General features: G+C 39.8%; 1 protein-coding gene across 10 annotated transcripts in view; it reads right to left on the reverse strand.

The window, feature by feature from the left end:
• Window positions 1-2,025: 2,025 nt before the first annotated feature.
• The window catches only part of MLH3 (mutL homolog 3), a 28,770-nt gene continuing 13,578 nt past the window's right edge, over window positions 2,026-17,217 (reverse strand). For 5 of the 10 annotated variants that reach the window (XM_007184476.2, XM_028167058.2, XM_007184475.3 and 2 more), the window contains 7 exons: window positions 15,186-15,257; window positions 13,794-13,905; window positions 12,626-12,785; window positions 5,919-5,942; window positions 5,735-5,813; window positions 3,669-3,820; window positions 2,026-2,706 (listed from right to left, as the gene is read on the reverse strand). In XM_007184476.2, coding sequence (XP_007184538.2) covers window positions 2,584-2,706; window positions 3,669-3,820; window positions 5,735-5,813; window positions 5,919-5,942; window positions 12,626-12,785; window positions 13,794-13,905; window positions 15,186-15,257 — 722 coding nt within the window. In that variant the 3' untranslated portion in view covers window positions 2,026-2,583. Of the gene's footprint in view, window positions 2,707-3,668; window positions 3,821-5,734; window positions 5,814-5,918; window positions 5,943-12,625; window positions 12,786-13,776; window positions 13,906-15,185; window positions 15,293-16,503; window positions 16,579-17,217 lie in introns of those variants that run through there. The other 5 variants (XM_028167056.2, XM_028167057.2, XM_007184474.3 and 2 more) reach the window with 5 other exon arrangements.

Consider the following 17,217-nt stretch of genomic DNA (forward strand, 5'->3'; position numbering starts at 1 on the left):
ACTACTTCATCACTCCCGTAAGATTCACTGCAGGGCTGCCGGCAAACGAATTTTTCTCCCGTAAGCACAAATTTGTTTCCTGTATTAAAAAACGAAGAAAATCATTCCATTTGCTACAAAGGCCAGTGGGAGCAGGCTGGTCAGGAAATACAAAAGTAGATATCCTCATTGCAACATCTTTCTCATTGTATGGCATCCCAGATGCAAAAAACATTACCAGCTGTTTTTTTGCTTTTTCTTTTTTTCTTTTATAGGACTTCAGTCTTTTGAGTCTTATTAACCAGAAATCAAGTCATCTAAAAAGGTGGGGGAAGTACGGATTAAGAGTGGCATAACAAGCATCTGCAGAAAGATCAGTCCTGGTCCCAAATGAAATTACGAGGCCATTAGTTAGGCATATGTAATGAAACCAAGATACAATTGGAAAGGGACCAAAATAACATTTATCTCCTGAAAAAGTGTAGAGAATATATCTGGCTAGGTTGAAAGAATAAATGCTGCATTTTTGATATGAAGATTGCTTTCACATAGAGATACTTAAGTACAAAAAAATGTTTTCTAAAACAAGTGCATAGTACTTTCACCATTTTACTGGTTTGGGATATGAATAATATCAGTCTCTGAAAGGGGGTTTATTTTTTTGTCTTACATTCTTTTATTTTTTATATATATGCAAATATGTTTTATGTACAATAATTGGTCCTATCAAATGATCAGACCAAGACATTCTATTGGTAATCTTCCCCAAAATAGATTCAGGTGAAATCAGATATTTGTGCACTTCGTGGACTACCAGAACTTGAGACTTCATTATTGATTTCAGTTTTGAGATCATATACATAATTCAAAATATACATGAACTGGGTTAAGGTGATAAATGTGGGCTGAAAGAAACCACAGGATTCAGAACAATTAAACTGTGTATTTTGCTGGCATTTGAGCCACACTGTGAACAGAACATGTGGGTATCCCATAGCTCTTTTACTGTGGGAGAGGGGAAGCAAACAGCTGATACGACCTGGCAGAGGCTTCTTCGCCAAGGGCTCCTTTCTTCTCCGCCTCTGCCTCCTTGGGTTCTTGTTTCCCTGTGTCATCCTCCAGGGCGGCCTGGGCTGCACCTTCAGCCAGCAGGGAACAGTGCAGCCACAGGAGGAAGGAGAGTTCCTTGGCTATGCCCATGGGTTTTTTTTTTTTAATTTATTTATTTATCTTATTTATTTATTTTTGGTCGCGTTGGGTCTTTGTTGCTGCGCATGGGCTTTCTCTAGTTGAGGCGAGCGGGGGCTGCTCTTCGTTGCAGTGCGTGGGCTTCTCATTGCAGTGGCTTCTCTTGTTGCGGAGCACGGGCTCTAGGCGCACAGGCTTCAGTAGTTGTGGCTCGCGGGCTCTAGAGCGCAGGCTCAGTAGTTGTGGCGCACGGGCTTAGCTGCTCCGCGGCATGTGGGATCTTCCTGGACCAGGGCTCGAACCCGTGTCCCCTGCATTGGCAGGTGGATTCTCAACCACTGCGCCACCAGGGAAGTCCCTATGTTCGTGTTTTGATGGTCAAGTCTTCCTCTGCCGGTTCCCTTTTACCCACGGGGTGGCTCACCGGCTGGAGGCAATTGGAACCACAGCCAAATCTTAAACCTGGTGTCCACGTTCGTCCCCTTTTCATCCACTTGAATCTGGAATTTCATTATGTCACCACGTGTACAGCCCCCACAAATCCAGTCCCAACATGTTTAGATGTCTTGTCGAGGGACCCGTTTCTAGAATTTTCATATGATCAACACGCTTGTGACAGAGCGGGGCTGGAGCTGACAGCTCCCCTCTTGGGCAGGCGGAGGCTCCGGAGCTGTGGGCCGCCTGGAGCGCCAGCTCCAGCCACCGCCCCCTGTGGGCTTGCGCCTGCCTGAAGGGTTTTAAGGAGGCAATAAAACAAAGAACGAGGAGCAGTGCTTTACAGTTGCTCTATCCCATCCTGGTCCTTGCTTCTCTTTATCAGTCGTTTTTATCCTTAAAATAATCCAACTATAGGCCTGGTGGAAGACTACCTGGCACGTTTTTAATGAGCGTGGAGAAACTCTTTAAGGCTGAGATACAGAATGTAAAGCAGCAGCAGAGGGAAGTGGAGGAGGCTGGGGGGGAAGGAGGGGCTGAGGGAGCAGGCTGTGGGAGGTCTAGGAAGGCAGGCTTGACCCCTGGGAGTTCAGCATCAGGTAGATCACATCAGCGCAAACTATGAGGCTGGAAAAAAATTGCAAAACAAAACCAAAAACCCCCATCCCACCCCCCAAAACCCCCACAAACAACCAGACAACCAGACGATTAATCATTAGATTTTATCCCCAAATAAATTACAAAAAGTAGATATTATAGGGCAACCTCCAGTGTCCATGGATGCCAATGAATGAACTGCCTTTAGGCTTGAATTCCATCCGGCTACTTAACTGGAGGGATCATCTGCTCAAGGAAGACGGAGATGCTGATTGGTGCCCTGGGCCCATTCAGTCAAGACCTTGCCAGTGCCTGCTGCTCACACTCTGCCCAGAGGCCTACAGTCAGCAACCCTTCGGTTCCTTAGAGACAGTAATTCTGTTCTCATGGCAGCTCACAAGGAGGCGCGGATGCCTGCAGGCTTTGCCCTGTGTCACATCCTTCTGCTTTTCCAAAGAGATGCCAGGCCTGAGCCATTCTGCGAAGTTTAGCAAGATTGGGTTTAATCTATGGGAAGAAAGAGAATAACTCCAACTAGCAGTATGAAAAGCCAAGGAGCATATAAGTATTTCCTAATTATGGCTACTCAAATCAGTTTTGATTCCTAATTTCTGGATTCGGAAAAGATTATAGATTTCCTTAGGATAACTGGGACTGAAAACTCAGTCTAGGGGCACATCTGTTCGGGAGTGGAAACAAAACCTTTTTCACTTTTTTTCACTGTCATATGAAACAAGAAGTTCTTAATGGAGTAAAATGTACTAGATGAGTCAGAAAACATTAGTACCTGAAAACTCCATGCAAGAAAAGACTTTATAGCCCTTGACAGGAAAGGTAAGCAAAATAAAAGATTTTGGAAAGCGGCAACATAGACATTCCTATTATGCTCTCACGTTCTGTTTCATTTAAGATTATAACAAGGACAGAAAATGCTCTTTAGTTTAAACCACTCGGTGCCTTTATTGCATTATCCACATCCTTGTTCCTGGACCGCTGAGCAATCAGGGCCAAAGCATAATGTGAAAATGTCCTAAGCTTGGTTTCCTGCCTGAAGGTCCTCAAATCATTACTCTAGAGATCCCTGGAGATGGCTACCATTTCCAGTAAGTACTATCAAGCAACTGGCTGTTTTGGCTACATTTGCCAGCAGTGAATTTGCTGTGTTTCTACCAACCTTCTGTGGCCCCAGAGAGAACTTCTGCATCTTATCAAACCTAGAGCCCGTAGGCAACAAATGTTCAGGATACATCAGTCTGTACATGTGGTAAACTTAAAAAATACAAAGGCATCATATGTAAAATGAGATAGTTCAGCCTAAACTCCAGTTTGAATTTGAGCTAGAAGATGAAATGGTGAGACTTCCAAGAAAACTTCCAATGCATATTTTCAAAACTCTCGTAATTGGGAAAGGATTAAGACAGATTACATCTGGTTAATAGGAACTAGTCTCCTGTTAGTCATTGCTCTACCTGTTTTTCCTGCTCCAAGTGGTCAATGTCAGCTAACGGCAGCATGGAGGGCCTGCCATGAGCACACTGGAACGGCAGCTGGCACCGGGACAGAGCTTCAATAAGGCGACAGCTCTCCTCTAGGCTCAGGTCATCATGAAACTTAATGGCCCCTAAACAAAAGACAGAAACAAGAGGGTATGGTGTGTATGGTGGGAAACCGGTGTTGGCCCTGGGTCAGAGCCAAATATCTGGGAAGAGCAACGTGGTTCTGAGGCTTCTTTCATGTGACTTTAATACTGCTTGAAATTGGCTTCAGGACCGACCTGCACTCAGCTTTTCCTTATGGAGTCACTGTCTGTCTAATCCCTGTAGCAGGCATTCCTTAACTTGTTAGGATTTTGCCTTCAGAGTTTTTTCAAAGAGGCAAGAGCAATATTTTTGCCTACTTCTTAGGTTTGTGAAATCAAGGTCATCTTTCATCCAGAGCCAATCTATCACCAAGATCTCTAATTGTTTCCCTACAGTGTCCATTTTATTTGCTGCTTTTTTCTATTTCTAGCATAATCTTCCTACTCTAAACTCTCATATTGTCAGAAACTGCCTTTATGCATACATTAATTCACTCAGTCAACAAGTATTTATTAAGTATATACTCTGTGTTGGAGCTACGCCAGGCAGTGAATGAGATGGATGCCCTCCACCCTCACGATGCTTACAATCTAACAGGTGAGACAAACATTTAACAAACAGTTACACAATAGTTTAAATTATAAGTACTATAAAATATAGAATATCAAAGAATATATAACCGGAAGGCCAAACCCAGTTTAGGAGGGTCAGGGAAGGCTTTCTTGACAAAATGATATTTAATCTGAGATCTTAGGTTAAGAAAAACATGGCTAATTGAAGAATGAGCAGAAGGGCATTTCAGACAGAGGAGAAAGGCAAGCGCAGAACTTAGCACACAAGACCAAGACCAAGGAAGCAGGCTGGAATGTGAAGGGCAAGGTGGAGAGTGATGTGAGAAACTGGAGAGGCAGGCAGAGGCTGGACCCTGAAGACCCCTGCAGGCCATGGTAAAGAATAAAATGTTCATCCTAAGAGCAATGGGTAGTCATTGTCAGGTTTTTGGTAGAAGAATGACATGCTCAGAGGAATGTTTCAAAAAGATTCCTCTGGGTGTTGAGGGAAGAATGGCTTGAAGGGGAGCCAGAATAGATGTGGGGAGACTAAGTCAGAGGACTCAACAGTGGCAAGAACTAGGGAGGCAGCAGTAGAAACTGATCACATCGGAGACATTTAAGATACACTTTGAAGGCAGAGATGATGAAATTGGGGATGGAGTAATACGAGGAGTAAAGATAGGATAAAGGGGGGAAGGAGTTTGTGATATTTATAGGAGACAAACTAATGAGGGACTGAGGTTACAAAGCCAGAAAAGACAGGAAGTGAAGAGAGGAGAAGGTTGATGGGGAGAGATCAAATGGAGGGAGGGTGTCTGGAGTGGACACCCCACCATGGTCAAATGATAGTTGCAGGGGATTCTGTGGCTGTCATGATCCCAAAAGTAAGTTCCTACAATACCCTTTTCTATATTTTATCATATTGCGCTACTCAAGAACCTTCAATGATTCTTGCCCTCTGTATAAAGTCTAAAGGTTTTGCTGTGACCTTCTAGGTTTCTATGCTTCCTCACCAGCTTAATTTCCTGATATTCTTTGCTGCTCCTCATATAACTAATTTGTTTCTGCCTTTGGATCTCTGCACAGGCTATTTCCTCCCCTGTAGTAAACTCTCCCTTCCTCTGAATCCATGTCCCTCAGCTCATTCAAAACTTGACTCAAAATGCAGTTACTCCTCCACTCATATAAGTCAGTCTGCATTATGGTCCAATATATATGGTGGTATTTTGCTTTGTAAAAGTAATTTTTTAGGGTTCATTTTTAGTGTATTGTTTCCTGATCTAAACTGAACCCTCCAAGAGGCAGGTGATAATTGTGTCTTCTACTTCTTTCATAAATGCTGAACCCTGCCCGCGCACAGCATGCAAAGGCACTCAATAGCTGGTGTGTCGAGAGTCTTACCATGGCAGGCTTGGGATGCCAACACCTTCTGGACAGTCAGTGGCAAAGTCCCTTGGATGCCTCCTGTGGTCTGGAGTAGCTAATGCATAAACACATCCTTTGTTAATGGAAAAGCAAATGGGACAATGGAGCCTTCTGTGTGCGGTGTCTCTGTGTGAAACCCCAAAATAAGAGAAAAGCTTACCTCCACTTGTTCTTGAATAAATTCCTACAAGGAGAAAAAGGAAAACAGGCATTAATCGATTGCTATGTTATAATTGCCCTTTGATAATTTACAAAATATTCCTATTTTCTTCTTTAAAATATGCCTCTTGAAGAAAAGAGTTCCAGCAATATAGCACTTAGGTGCAAATAATTTATTTGTTGTAAGGCACTTTGAATACGAAATACCAAGACAACTCAAAGAACTCTTACTGAATGGAGAATGTATTTAGCTACTGAAGCTTTCTCCAGAGATAGCTCATCAACTCATGAGGTTATATAACTGGTAGCCTAATGCCTCAACTGAATATCAGGGAGGTTTCTCACTAAGAGGCTGTCTGTTTGCATTTATAATCTTAGCTAGAACATGTTTAATACTGCACATAAACAGAATAAATACACAACAATCGTCAATACAACTATGCACTCAGTAAAACACTTGTTTAAATATCATAAAAATAAGTAGTCACTTAGTTCCCACAGGCATTTTTTGTGTGTGACAATTCCCTTCAGGTCAAAAAGCTTACTCTCTGAGGCATTTTGTTGAGAAATTTCTCCTCCTTTGCATATCTCTGTCCCTAGGGTAGCCTTTTCAATAGTAACATCCCTGCAGATGTTAATATTTACAAAAGCACTAAAGAAATTTAAAGCAGACACTATTTCATGCTACTAATTTGTTTACCCTCTGGAGGTTAAAAACTGTTTTGAGATATGGCACATTTAATAATTTCTTTATAAGAAAACACAGGATTTCTTTACTCCTAGAAATGGCTATGTATAAATTAGCTTCCTGGGAATTCCCTCGTGGTCCAGTGGTTAGGACTCAGAGCTTTCACTGCTGGGACCCGGGTTCAATCCCTGGTTGGGGAACTAAGATCCCACAAGCCAAGCGGTGTGGCAAAAAAAAAAAAAAAAAAAAAAAAAAAAAAAAAAAAATTAGCTTCCTAAGAATACAACATGATAGACTTTTTTTAAACCACACTCAGAAAGTTCTCTTCCCGAAAACTTAGGAAAAACACTCTGACATAAACCACAGCAAGATCTCTTTTGACCCACCTCCTAGAGTAATGAAAATAAAAACAAAAATAAACAAATGAGACCTAATTAAACTTAAAAGCTTTTGTACAGCAAAGGAAACCATAAACAAGACAAAAAGACAACCCTCAAAATGGGAGAAAATATTTGCAAACGAAGCAACAGACAAAGGATTAATCTCCAAAATATACAGACAGCTCATGGAGCTCAGTATCAAAAAACAAACAACCCAATCAAAAAATGGGCAGAAGACCTAAATAGACATGTCACCAAAGAAGACATACAGATGGCCAAGAGGCACATGAAAAGCTGCTCAACATCACTAATCATGAGAGAAATGCAAATCAAAACTACAATGAGGGACTTCCCCGGTGGCACAGTGGTTAAGAATCCACCTGCCAATGCAGGGGACACAGGTTGGAGCCCTGGTCCGGTAAAATCCCACATGCCGTGGAGCAACTAAGCCCATGTGCCACAACTACCGAGCCTGCACTCTAGAGCCCACAAGCCACAACTACTGAAGCCCGCATGCCTAGAGCCCGTGCTCCACAACTAGAGAAGCCACTGCAATGAGAAGCCTGCGCACCGCAATGAAGAGTATCCCCTGCTCGCCGCAATTAGAGAAGGCCTGCACGCAGCAACAAAGACCCAATGCAGCCAAAAATTAATAAATAAAAGTAAATTTAAAGAACTACGATGAGGTATCACTTCACACCAGTCAGAATGGCCATCATCAAAAAATCTACAAACAAATTCTGGAGAGGGTGTGGAGAAAAGGGAACCCTCTTGTACTGTTGGTGGGAATGTAAATTGATACAGCCACTATAGAGAACAGTATGGAGGTTCCTTAAAAAACTAAAAATAGAATCACCATATGACCCAGCAATCCCACTGCTGGGCATGTACCCTGAGAAACATAATTCAAAATGGGCAGGGTGGGATAGGGAGGGTGGGAGGGAGGCTCAAGAGGAAGGGGTTATGAGGATATGGGGATATATGTATACATATAGCTGATTCACTTTGTTATTCAGCAGAAACTAACACAACATTGTAAAGCTATTATACTCCAATAAAGATGTTTTAAAAAAAAAAAAAAGGACACATGTAACCCGAAGTTCATTGCAGCACTATTTACCATAGCCAGGACATGGAAACAACCGAAATGTCCAACAACAGATGAATGGATAAGGAAGATGTGGTATATATATACAATGGAATATTACTCAGCCATAAAAAGGAACGAAATTGGGTCATTTGTAGAGATATGGATGGACCTAAAGTCTGTCATACAGAGCGAAGTAAGCCAGAAAGAGAAAAACAAATATCGTATATTAACACATATATGTGGAATCTAGAAAAATGGTACAGATGAATCTATCTGCAGGGCAGGAATCGAGACACAGATGTAGAGAACGGACATATGGACACGGGGTGGGAAGGGGAGGGTGGGACAAACTGGGAGATTAGGATTGACATATATACACTGCCATGCATAAAATAGATAGCTAGTGGGAACATGCTATAAAGCACAGGAAGCTCAGCTTGGTGCTCTGTGATGACCTAGATGGGGGAGGGGGGTGGGAGGGAGGTCCAAGAGGGAGGGGATATAGGTATACATATAGCTGATTCATTTCATTGTACAGCAGAATACAACATTGTAAAGCAGTTATACTCCGATAAAAAAATAAAAATAAAAAGAATTTAAAAGTTTAAAACTTCAAAAAAAAAAAGAAAATTCTCTTCTCTGCCTCATTTACAGACGAGTCCACCATACTTATAAATGAGCACAGTTACCAAGAGCTAGTTGGTAGATACTATGTAGTTTTTAAAAGCCACATATTTCCCCAAACAAACTTAAATAGAAAGATGTCTCATAATACCTGACCCACTAACAAAGTTTAGTGTGGATACAGATCAAACCTAACTTCTTTGCTATTCTCTCTTGTGCTTATATATCTGGGACTTGTAAAACATCAGTCTGTAAGCATGCAGAAGGGGAAACGGATCTTATTCTCTATTCATTTCATATTTCAAATGTTCAATTTCAAATTGAACATTAATGCTAGATAATTTAATATTTAAAAGGCTCATTCGTTAGGCTAGAGGACAGAACTTCATAGAAAGATGTCTTAGTGATCTTTCAACTGCTAGATCCAAGTAACTACCTCTTCTTCAAGATACCAGAACTGTTCCAGCTTCTTTCAGAATCAACAAAATCTCTCCTGATCAGCCTGACTTAACATAATCAAGACTTGCTGAAACCATAAGCCTTGTTTCAGTTTGAGGTAAACTTCTTGCCAGTACTCTTTGAAGTCACTTTAGGAAAAGTTTTCATTATAATTTTCTCGTTAAATACTTAAGGATTGAATTACTATAAAAGATTCTAACAGATCCTATCTCTTGGATTTAAGACAATTTGGAGGAGGAGCCTTGGAGAAAATAAGCTCTGTTGGGAGAAAAGAGCGCTGCTGAAAGCCAAGCAGAGGTGGTCTGATCAAAGGGCAATTCTGGGAAGGGTAAAGTCAAGATGATCCCAAAGCTGGCACGTTAGCTGCCTCTTCCTCTCAAATGTCTTCTCACACTTAGACTACAAACATGCTCAAGTCTCTCCCATCTGAAAAGAAACAAAAACCTTTCCTCCACCTGTGTCCTGCCCCATACTTCCTGACACCCTTAACCTTTAGCTGTCGCCCCCATCTCTTCGGTATGTAGCCGAAGTCCGGGAAAGAGAGGGCTCCTTAGCTCCCCTTTCTCCCTTCCTGCATTCCTGACGCCCTGCCCACCCCTAGGAACAGATTCCACAAGGCAGGCAGTGCCCTCCGACAGTCAAATCCAACTCCTCAGGCTTTACTCTCCGGCCACTGTTGACCATTCCCTTCTTGCTTAAAACTTCCCTTGGCTGTGGCAATATTACCTTTCCCTGCTTTTCCTCCTCCTTCTCTGACCAAATATTTTCAATCATCCTTTACAGTCTCTTCTTTTCAGCAGTAGCTTTCCGGACCTTTGCCAAAACATATACACCCTGAATGCTGGTGTTCCACAGCCTCCATGCTTGGCTCTCTTTTTTTCCTCATATTCTCCCTGAACAATCACACGTCTGTTAGACCCTTCTCCAGCTTCTGATATTATCAAAATATATACAGCTGACCCCTGAACAACACAGGAGTTAGGGACACCAACCCTCTGTGCGGTAGAAAATCCTTGTATAACCTTACAGTCAGCCCTCTGTAGACGCGGTTCCACATCTGGGAATTCAAACAACCGCAGATCCTGTAGTAGTGTAGTGTGTATCTTTTGAAAAAAATTCGAGTATAATTGGACCCGCACAGTTCAAACCCATGTTGTTCAAGGGCCAACTGTATACTGTTAACCCCCAAATAGATACTACAGCCCTGACTTCTTTCCCAAGTGCTAGATCTCAAAGTCTGTCCATCCACTGGACATCTCCATTTGAAGGCACATTCAGTGTGTCTAAACTAAGGCTCATAATCTCACTCCCTAGCCAGGTGTACTTCTCCTCCTCTGTTTCCTTTTTCTGTCAACGGCACAATCCCTCTAAGTCATCTGAGTGAGAACCCTCAGAATCATTACTTATCTTTTCTCCTTTATCTCTTTTATATTCTCTTGCTCACCAGGTCCTCTTGATTCTACCTTCTAGATTATGTTTCAAATATGTCCCTCCTCTCCATTCCCATTGCTACTGACTTAGTCAAATCTTCATCCTGTCTTACTTGCACCAGTGCACTAGCCTCTCAACTGCTCTCTACCTCAAATCTTTCCTATATCCATGTATCCCACACCTTATCCACTAAATCTATCTTCTACTTTTTATTTTTAAATATTACTAAAGTAATTCAGATTTCTGGAAAAAATGATAGAATGAGTTGATGTGGATTTTCCTGTGCTCCAAACAGAAAGAGCTAAAGAAGGAGTTAAGAAACCACAATGAATAAAAAAGGACACCATGAAAAAAGAACAGATAGATCTGAGAAAGAGCCAAATAAAATTTCTGGAAAAAATAATAGTCATTGAAATAAAAAACCCAGTGGACAAGTTAAACAACTAATTAAATAGTAGATGAAGAGTGAACTTAGTTTACTGGAAGATAAATGAGGAAATTTCCCAGAATACATCACAGAGAGATAAAACCATGGGAAACATGAAAGAGAAGGCAAAAGACATGGAGAATAGAATGATAAGGTCCAGTAGACATCTGATAGCATTTCTAGGAGGCAAGAGAGAGAAGGGGGGAAGAAGCAATGTTTGAAGTGATAATAACTATATTTTCCAAATTGAATACGTAAGATGAATCTCAAGAAGGAAATCAAAATAAATCCACACAAAGATATATCATAGGGAAATGGCAGAACACCGAAGACAGAGAAATCTTAAAAGCAACCAGAGACAAAATCAGGTTACCTACAAAGTAATGATAATAAAATTGACAATGGACTTCAGTAGCAAAAATAGAATGTCAGAAGTAACAGAATATTTTTGAAATGCTTGAGGGATAAATAAGAATATGGAATTCTATTTTTAGCTAGACAATCATGCAAATGTGAAGGTGGAATAAAGATGTTTTCAAAGATATTTTATTCCTGGACTCTTAACAAAAGAACTTTTAAGAGATTTACTTCAGTGAAAAGAAAACTGAACACAAAGAATAAGTAGGATGCAAGAAGCAATAGTAAACAAAGAATGGAAAACATTTTGGTTAAGCTAAATAAACATTTACTATAAAATTAAGGTCTACCAGGGGGATTAAAGACAAGGTGGAATTAAAATAGGCAACAAAATGGAAGATGGGAGAAAAGTGGTACAAGAGAAAGGGTGGTAAGGTTTGTGTACGGTTTATGAAGAGAACAGAAGAACAAATTACCTTTAAACTGTGTTATATATGCAAGCTAAAATTCCCCTTCTAAACCAGTAGAGGGGAAAAAAAGAGAAATAAAGAAAACTCTAATAGAAAACAGGAAAGGAGGAAAGAAAAGACAACAAATACAAAATAAATTGTTTTAAAAAAATGAAACACGTAAGTAAAGTATTTAAAATGCAGTGCTAAAGTGTATTTTGCTCTTCTTCATTGGCTGCCTACAGGATGAAATGCAAACTATTCAGCTGAATATGCTAAATCCCTTTATGAGTTGGCCTTAACCACCTATCTAGCCTCATCTAGGCCCACCACTACCTTGTGTGTATCTTAATTCGAGCCATGTGTATTGGTAGTTCCCTAAGCACGGGATCTGCTTCAAGTCTCTGATATCTGTTATTCTGTCTAGAATGACCTTATCCCCTCTTCTGTACTTGGCAGGCTCCTACTGTTCTACAAGACTTTTCCTGAAACAAACAAACAAAAAAACAAATGCTTTTCTGTGATAGTTTCCATGACCTCCACCCTCCTGGGCACAGTAAATATTCTGTATTTCCATAGCACTTTTGAACATACCTCTGCTGGCCAAATTTCTTTATAGTATAATTATTTAAATGTCCTTCTCCCTCACCTTGAGCTAATTCATCTTTGAATCTCTGGCACCTGGCACACAGCAGGTTATTTCATAAATGCTTGTTGAATAAAAGATGAATATAGAGAATTTCTAAACAAAGTAGGAGGTTATTAGCACTCAGCAGTTTTCTCAGCTTTTGTAGCTGTCTTACCTCCACAATGCTCTTGGTCACAGTAGATCTCCCTCTTCGAAGTTCACTGGCTTCTCTTTCCACAAAACAGAGTGGTACTTTTCCTACAAGGACCAGAGAATCACTAGTGTCTGGAAATATAATTTCAAGGCCCAGATCTTCCAGATTTTTGTGGTAACACCTAAAGAGATAACCTCAAATGTAAAAGAATTCCTTCATTCACATTTCAGTATCAGTTCCAAATACTTGATAGTTTCTCAAAAGCTGCCACAAGCTTTAAAACTTACACTATTTTTCTCACACTTATGGTTGTTTATTCAGATTTTATTATCAAATTTCCTTTTTGATTTACAGTAACCTTTTTTTTTTTTCCTCTTTTCCATTGAGAGAATCAATTTGTTTCTATGTCTTGTTCTTAAATTTTTTATTCTTCACTGAGGAATTGCTAACTTCTCCTTGCTGGCACTTAAAGAAGTCTGGCACAAATAAAAGGGCTAAGAATGTTTTCAATCAGCATTAAAAGCAGGGAGATAATTAACAGCCGGAGGAACTGAGAAGTCCTGATTAACGGGATGTAAATAAAAGGATCTGCCTCTAATATAAATTATACCCCAGGGAAAAAGATTTATTGGCAGTGGCATATTCCCAAACCTTAAATAAATTTAGAGACAATTCTCTCTTTTTTATTTCCAATAATTTGTGCCACCCCGAAGTAGGAAAATGTCCTATCTTGTGACTCATTATATGATTTGCCCCCTCCTTGTGGCCCGGTGTTTTACTTTCTTCCCAGTATGATTATGGTAACAAAAACTAAGAATCTAGAATGTACCAAGGCAAAGCAAAATGGAAGCAATTACTGCAGTAACTTCACTTTCAGAAACAGCACAGCATAAATATTGACCATTCCAAGAAATGGTAAGAGTACTCTAAGCCAACTGCTGGAAAAAATTATCAGGGAAACTCTATCCTATACTCAATAGCTGTGATATAGTGGAAAGAACAGCATTTGGAGTCAGACGACCTGCATCTGAGTGCCTGCTCCACCACTTAAAACTTGTTATGACCTTGAACAAGTCATGTAACCTCTCTTGGTCTCAGTGCCTCAACTGAGATAAGGAACAATAGTTATGCTTATACCCTAGCCAGAGAATGTACATTAGCAACATCACAACCTCATGGTGGTACTAACGATAAGAGTCTCCTTTGTTCCTCTGTCACTGTTATCTCTAGTGGAGGACTTATAGTGGAAGACAGTAATTTTTTTCGACCAGAGCCTTGTGGCTGTTGCTTCTCATAGGAACCTATTGAGAGAAAGATGAATGGGTTAAGAGCAGGAAGTGAAGTCTTCCAGATTCAGATAAAAATGAAGACACAGTCATGGAATTATTATAATGCTTAGCAGCATGTTCAATGTTCAGTTTTAGGCTTTGAATTTCCATTATTAAAGTCAAGCTAGTAAATATCTAGTTTATTCATTTTAGCAGTATTTTCTTAAATAAGAAATATAAGACTTAATCTTACATTCAAATGAACAATGCGATGTTCCTGTAGATAGTCAACAAATGTGGTTTCAGTAACAGAGGCTGACTAATATGGATTACTGGGGAGATAAAAGGGGTTTACTTCACAACCCAGTGGCTCAAGAAGGCTCCCTCATTCTTCCAGAAGGATTTCCCAGGCTCTGAAGAGAATCAGTCAGTACTATTCTCAAATGGTCCAGGGCCTAGAGCAAGAAAGTTTTTCTAACACTTTTTATTGTATCTTTCCCAACTCTTAGGTCTTCATTTTATAAGGAAAAGTGAACATGGAAGTAACATCACTGCCATTTGTCCATGAAATACCTCCCTAGGTCCTCACCTAACTCTACAACATTTGGGTTTTTTATTACGTGACCACAGGAGTAAAGATTTTCCTGGTATTTTACACCTTGGGGAACAGACTGCCTCATATGAGAAAAATGGGTAGCAAAGATTAAAAAGCACATATTGACTTTGGAAGAATCCATAACAAATTAGTGATACAGGTTGCCTCTGGGGAGAGAAACTAGGTTGGATGAAGGGCAAGGGTAGAAAAGAGACCTTATTTTATTCCCTTTTGTACCTTTCAGACTTGAGCCTATTGGATTATACTACCTATTCAAAAACAAATTAAATTTTAAAATAAAAACAATATATTGGGCCTTCTGAGCTGCTTGGTAGTCTCTGCCTGATGAACTGTGAAGGTAAACCAAGATCACATGGGCATGTGGAGGGGCATATCTTTGTGCTGAAAGTTGTAATAAAGTAGCCTAATCTTTAGGGTTGATGATAAGGATACAGCAAATATGCCTTTGACCATGTGTTAAGACCCACATGTTTGAATTAGTAAAGTGAACTACTACATTCTTTCAATTATAAAAGAAGCCATACCAGCAGGCTTCAGCTTCATTTTTTTTTTTAATAGTTTTTTTTTTTTTCAGCTTCATTTTTTAAAACGTACAATTCATCTTTTTTCACAACAGTCACAGCCAGAAAAACTCTTTCAGGTACATTAATTCTGCTGGGGAGTCTCGAATCGTTCCTAGTCCTCAGCAGATCCTTACCAATGGTCAGCTGCTCCAGTCGGATGCGCTCATGGGCAGCATGCTGGTCCACCAAGACTAGCAGGTTTCCACCTAGAAGACCAGCAAGCACCACCGGGTTTCAAATTCTCGGGTCAAGATTAAAATAATCATGTTGTGTTGAGGGAGAAAAAGCTTAATTCAAACTATTTAACAACGTGAGCATAAGAGAAGCATACAAACTGAGCAGTAACAACTGTATCTTTGATTTCCTAAAAAGTTAAAGTTATGGGAAAAACTACAACAAATGTATCCCTGATGAGAAACTCTTTAGTTCATTAGTATTTCATTTCTAAAACATGGTGAAAGCCCTACATTCTTAATGTTTAAATACTGATTTTGCTTTATTAATTCAAATTTGATACAATGAAGGATCATTAAACCACACATTTTATAATCAGCCGACCTTGATTTGCAAGCTACCCCAGAACCCATGAAGCATTCTACTACACTTTAGATCAGAGGTCAGCAATATTTTTCTGTGAAAGGCCAGACAGTAAATATTTTAGGCTTTTGGGACACATGGTTTCTGTCACAACTACTCAAATATTCATTCTGAACCAAAGCTGCCATAGACATGTGAATATTGTAGCTGTGTTCCAATAAACTTTTTACAGACACTGAAATATTAATTTCATATAATTTTAATGTGTCAAAAAATATAACTCTTCCTTTGCTTTTTTTTTTTACTATTTAAAAATGTAGTATACCTGAAACTAATGTAACACAGTAAATTAACTACACATCAATTAAAAAAAAAGTAAAAACCATTCTTATCTCCCTGGCTGTACAAAAACAGGTTATGGCTGGATCCGGCCCCCAGGCCACAGTTTGCCTTGCTTTAGACTCAGGCTTCGCAAACTTTCAACAGCAGACAAATCACCTGGGGATCTTTTTTTGTGTGTGTGTGATAACTTCTCAATTATATATATATATATATATATATTTTTTTAACATCTTTAATGGAGTATAATTGCTTTACAATGGTGTGTTAGTTTCTGCTTTATAACAAAGTGAATCAGTTATACATATACATATGTTCCCATCTCTCTTCCCTCTTGCATCTCCCTCCCTCCCGCCCTCCCTATCCCACATCTCTAGGTGGTCACAAAGCACAGAGCTGATCCCCCTGTGCTATGCAGTTGCTTCCCACTAGCTATTTTACATTTGGTAGTGTATATATGTCCATGCCACTCTCCCTGGGGATCTTATAAAGATGCAGATTCTGATTCAGTAGGTTAGGGGTGGGACACAAGATTGTGCAAGTCTAACAAACTCCCAGGTGATGTTACTTACAGACCTTGATTTTGAGTAGCAAGGCTTTACACTCTCAGGTGCAAGAGAGAAGCAGAATGTCCTGACCCCAAAGCCAAACCTACAGGGAAATAAATCCCTTTCTCACTGACAGAAGGACTGATTCTCACTTACATTCGTACATCTTTTTAGCTTGTAATTTTATTACTTTTGGCCAAAGGGTTGAGGTTTATTGTTACTGATTATATTGAAATAAAAGTTCTCCTCTTGAATTTGATCAAACTAGATAATGCCTGTTTTTCCTATTTCTATGAAAGATTAAAAAAATTGTTTGTATGACACCATCAAATTCATGGCGTAAGAGCTACTGACTTGAAAAATAAAAAGATTATAATTTTTCTGACAGCATGTTCAACCACAGAACAGGCCCCAAAATGTTGAATTTTAAACTCCTTTGAGGATAGGAGGAGTTGCAGCTGGTTGTGATGAATACTGAACATCCTGTATTGGGCAGAACAATGGAATAAATAATAAATTATGAGGGAGTAACCTCAAACTCAAAACCTGAGCCAATGTGAATTACCAAGAGTCAGGGACCCTACGAAATCAATCCTGCACCTGACTCTGGAGGAATGATTTATAGTCTACAAAATGTTCATGACATTTTCCATTCCTTGAATGAAGCAGAATATATGAAGGTAATCTACTCATGTCAGAGCTCTATTTTTGATATTCCAAAATAACAGAATAGAAGCTTCAT

Source organism: Balaenoptera acutorostrata, chromosome 3 (genome assembly GCF_949987535.1).
Source record: "Balaenoptera acutorostrata chromosome 3, mBalAcu1.1, whole genome shotgun sequence".
NCBI lineage: Eukaryota > Metazoa > Chordata > Mammalia > Artiodactyla > Balaenopteridae > Balaenoptera > Balaenoptera acutorostrata.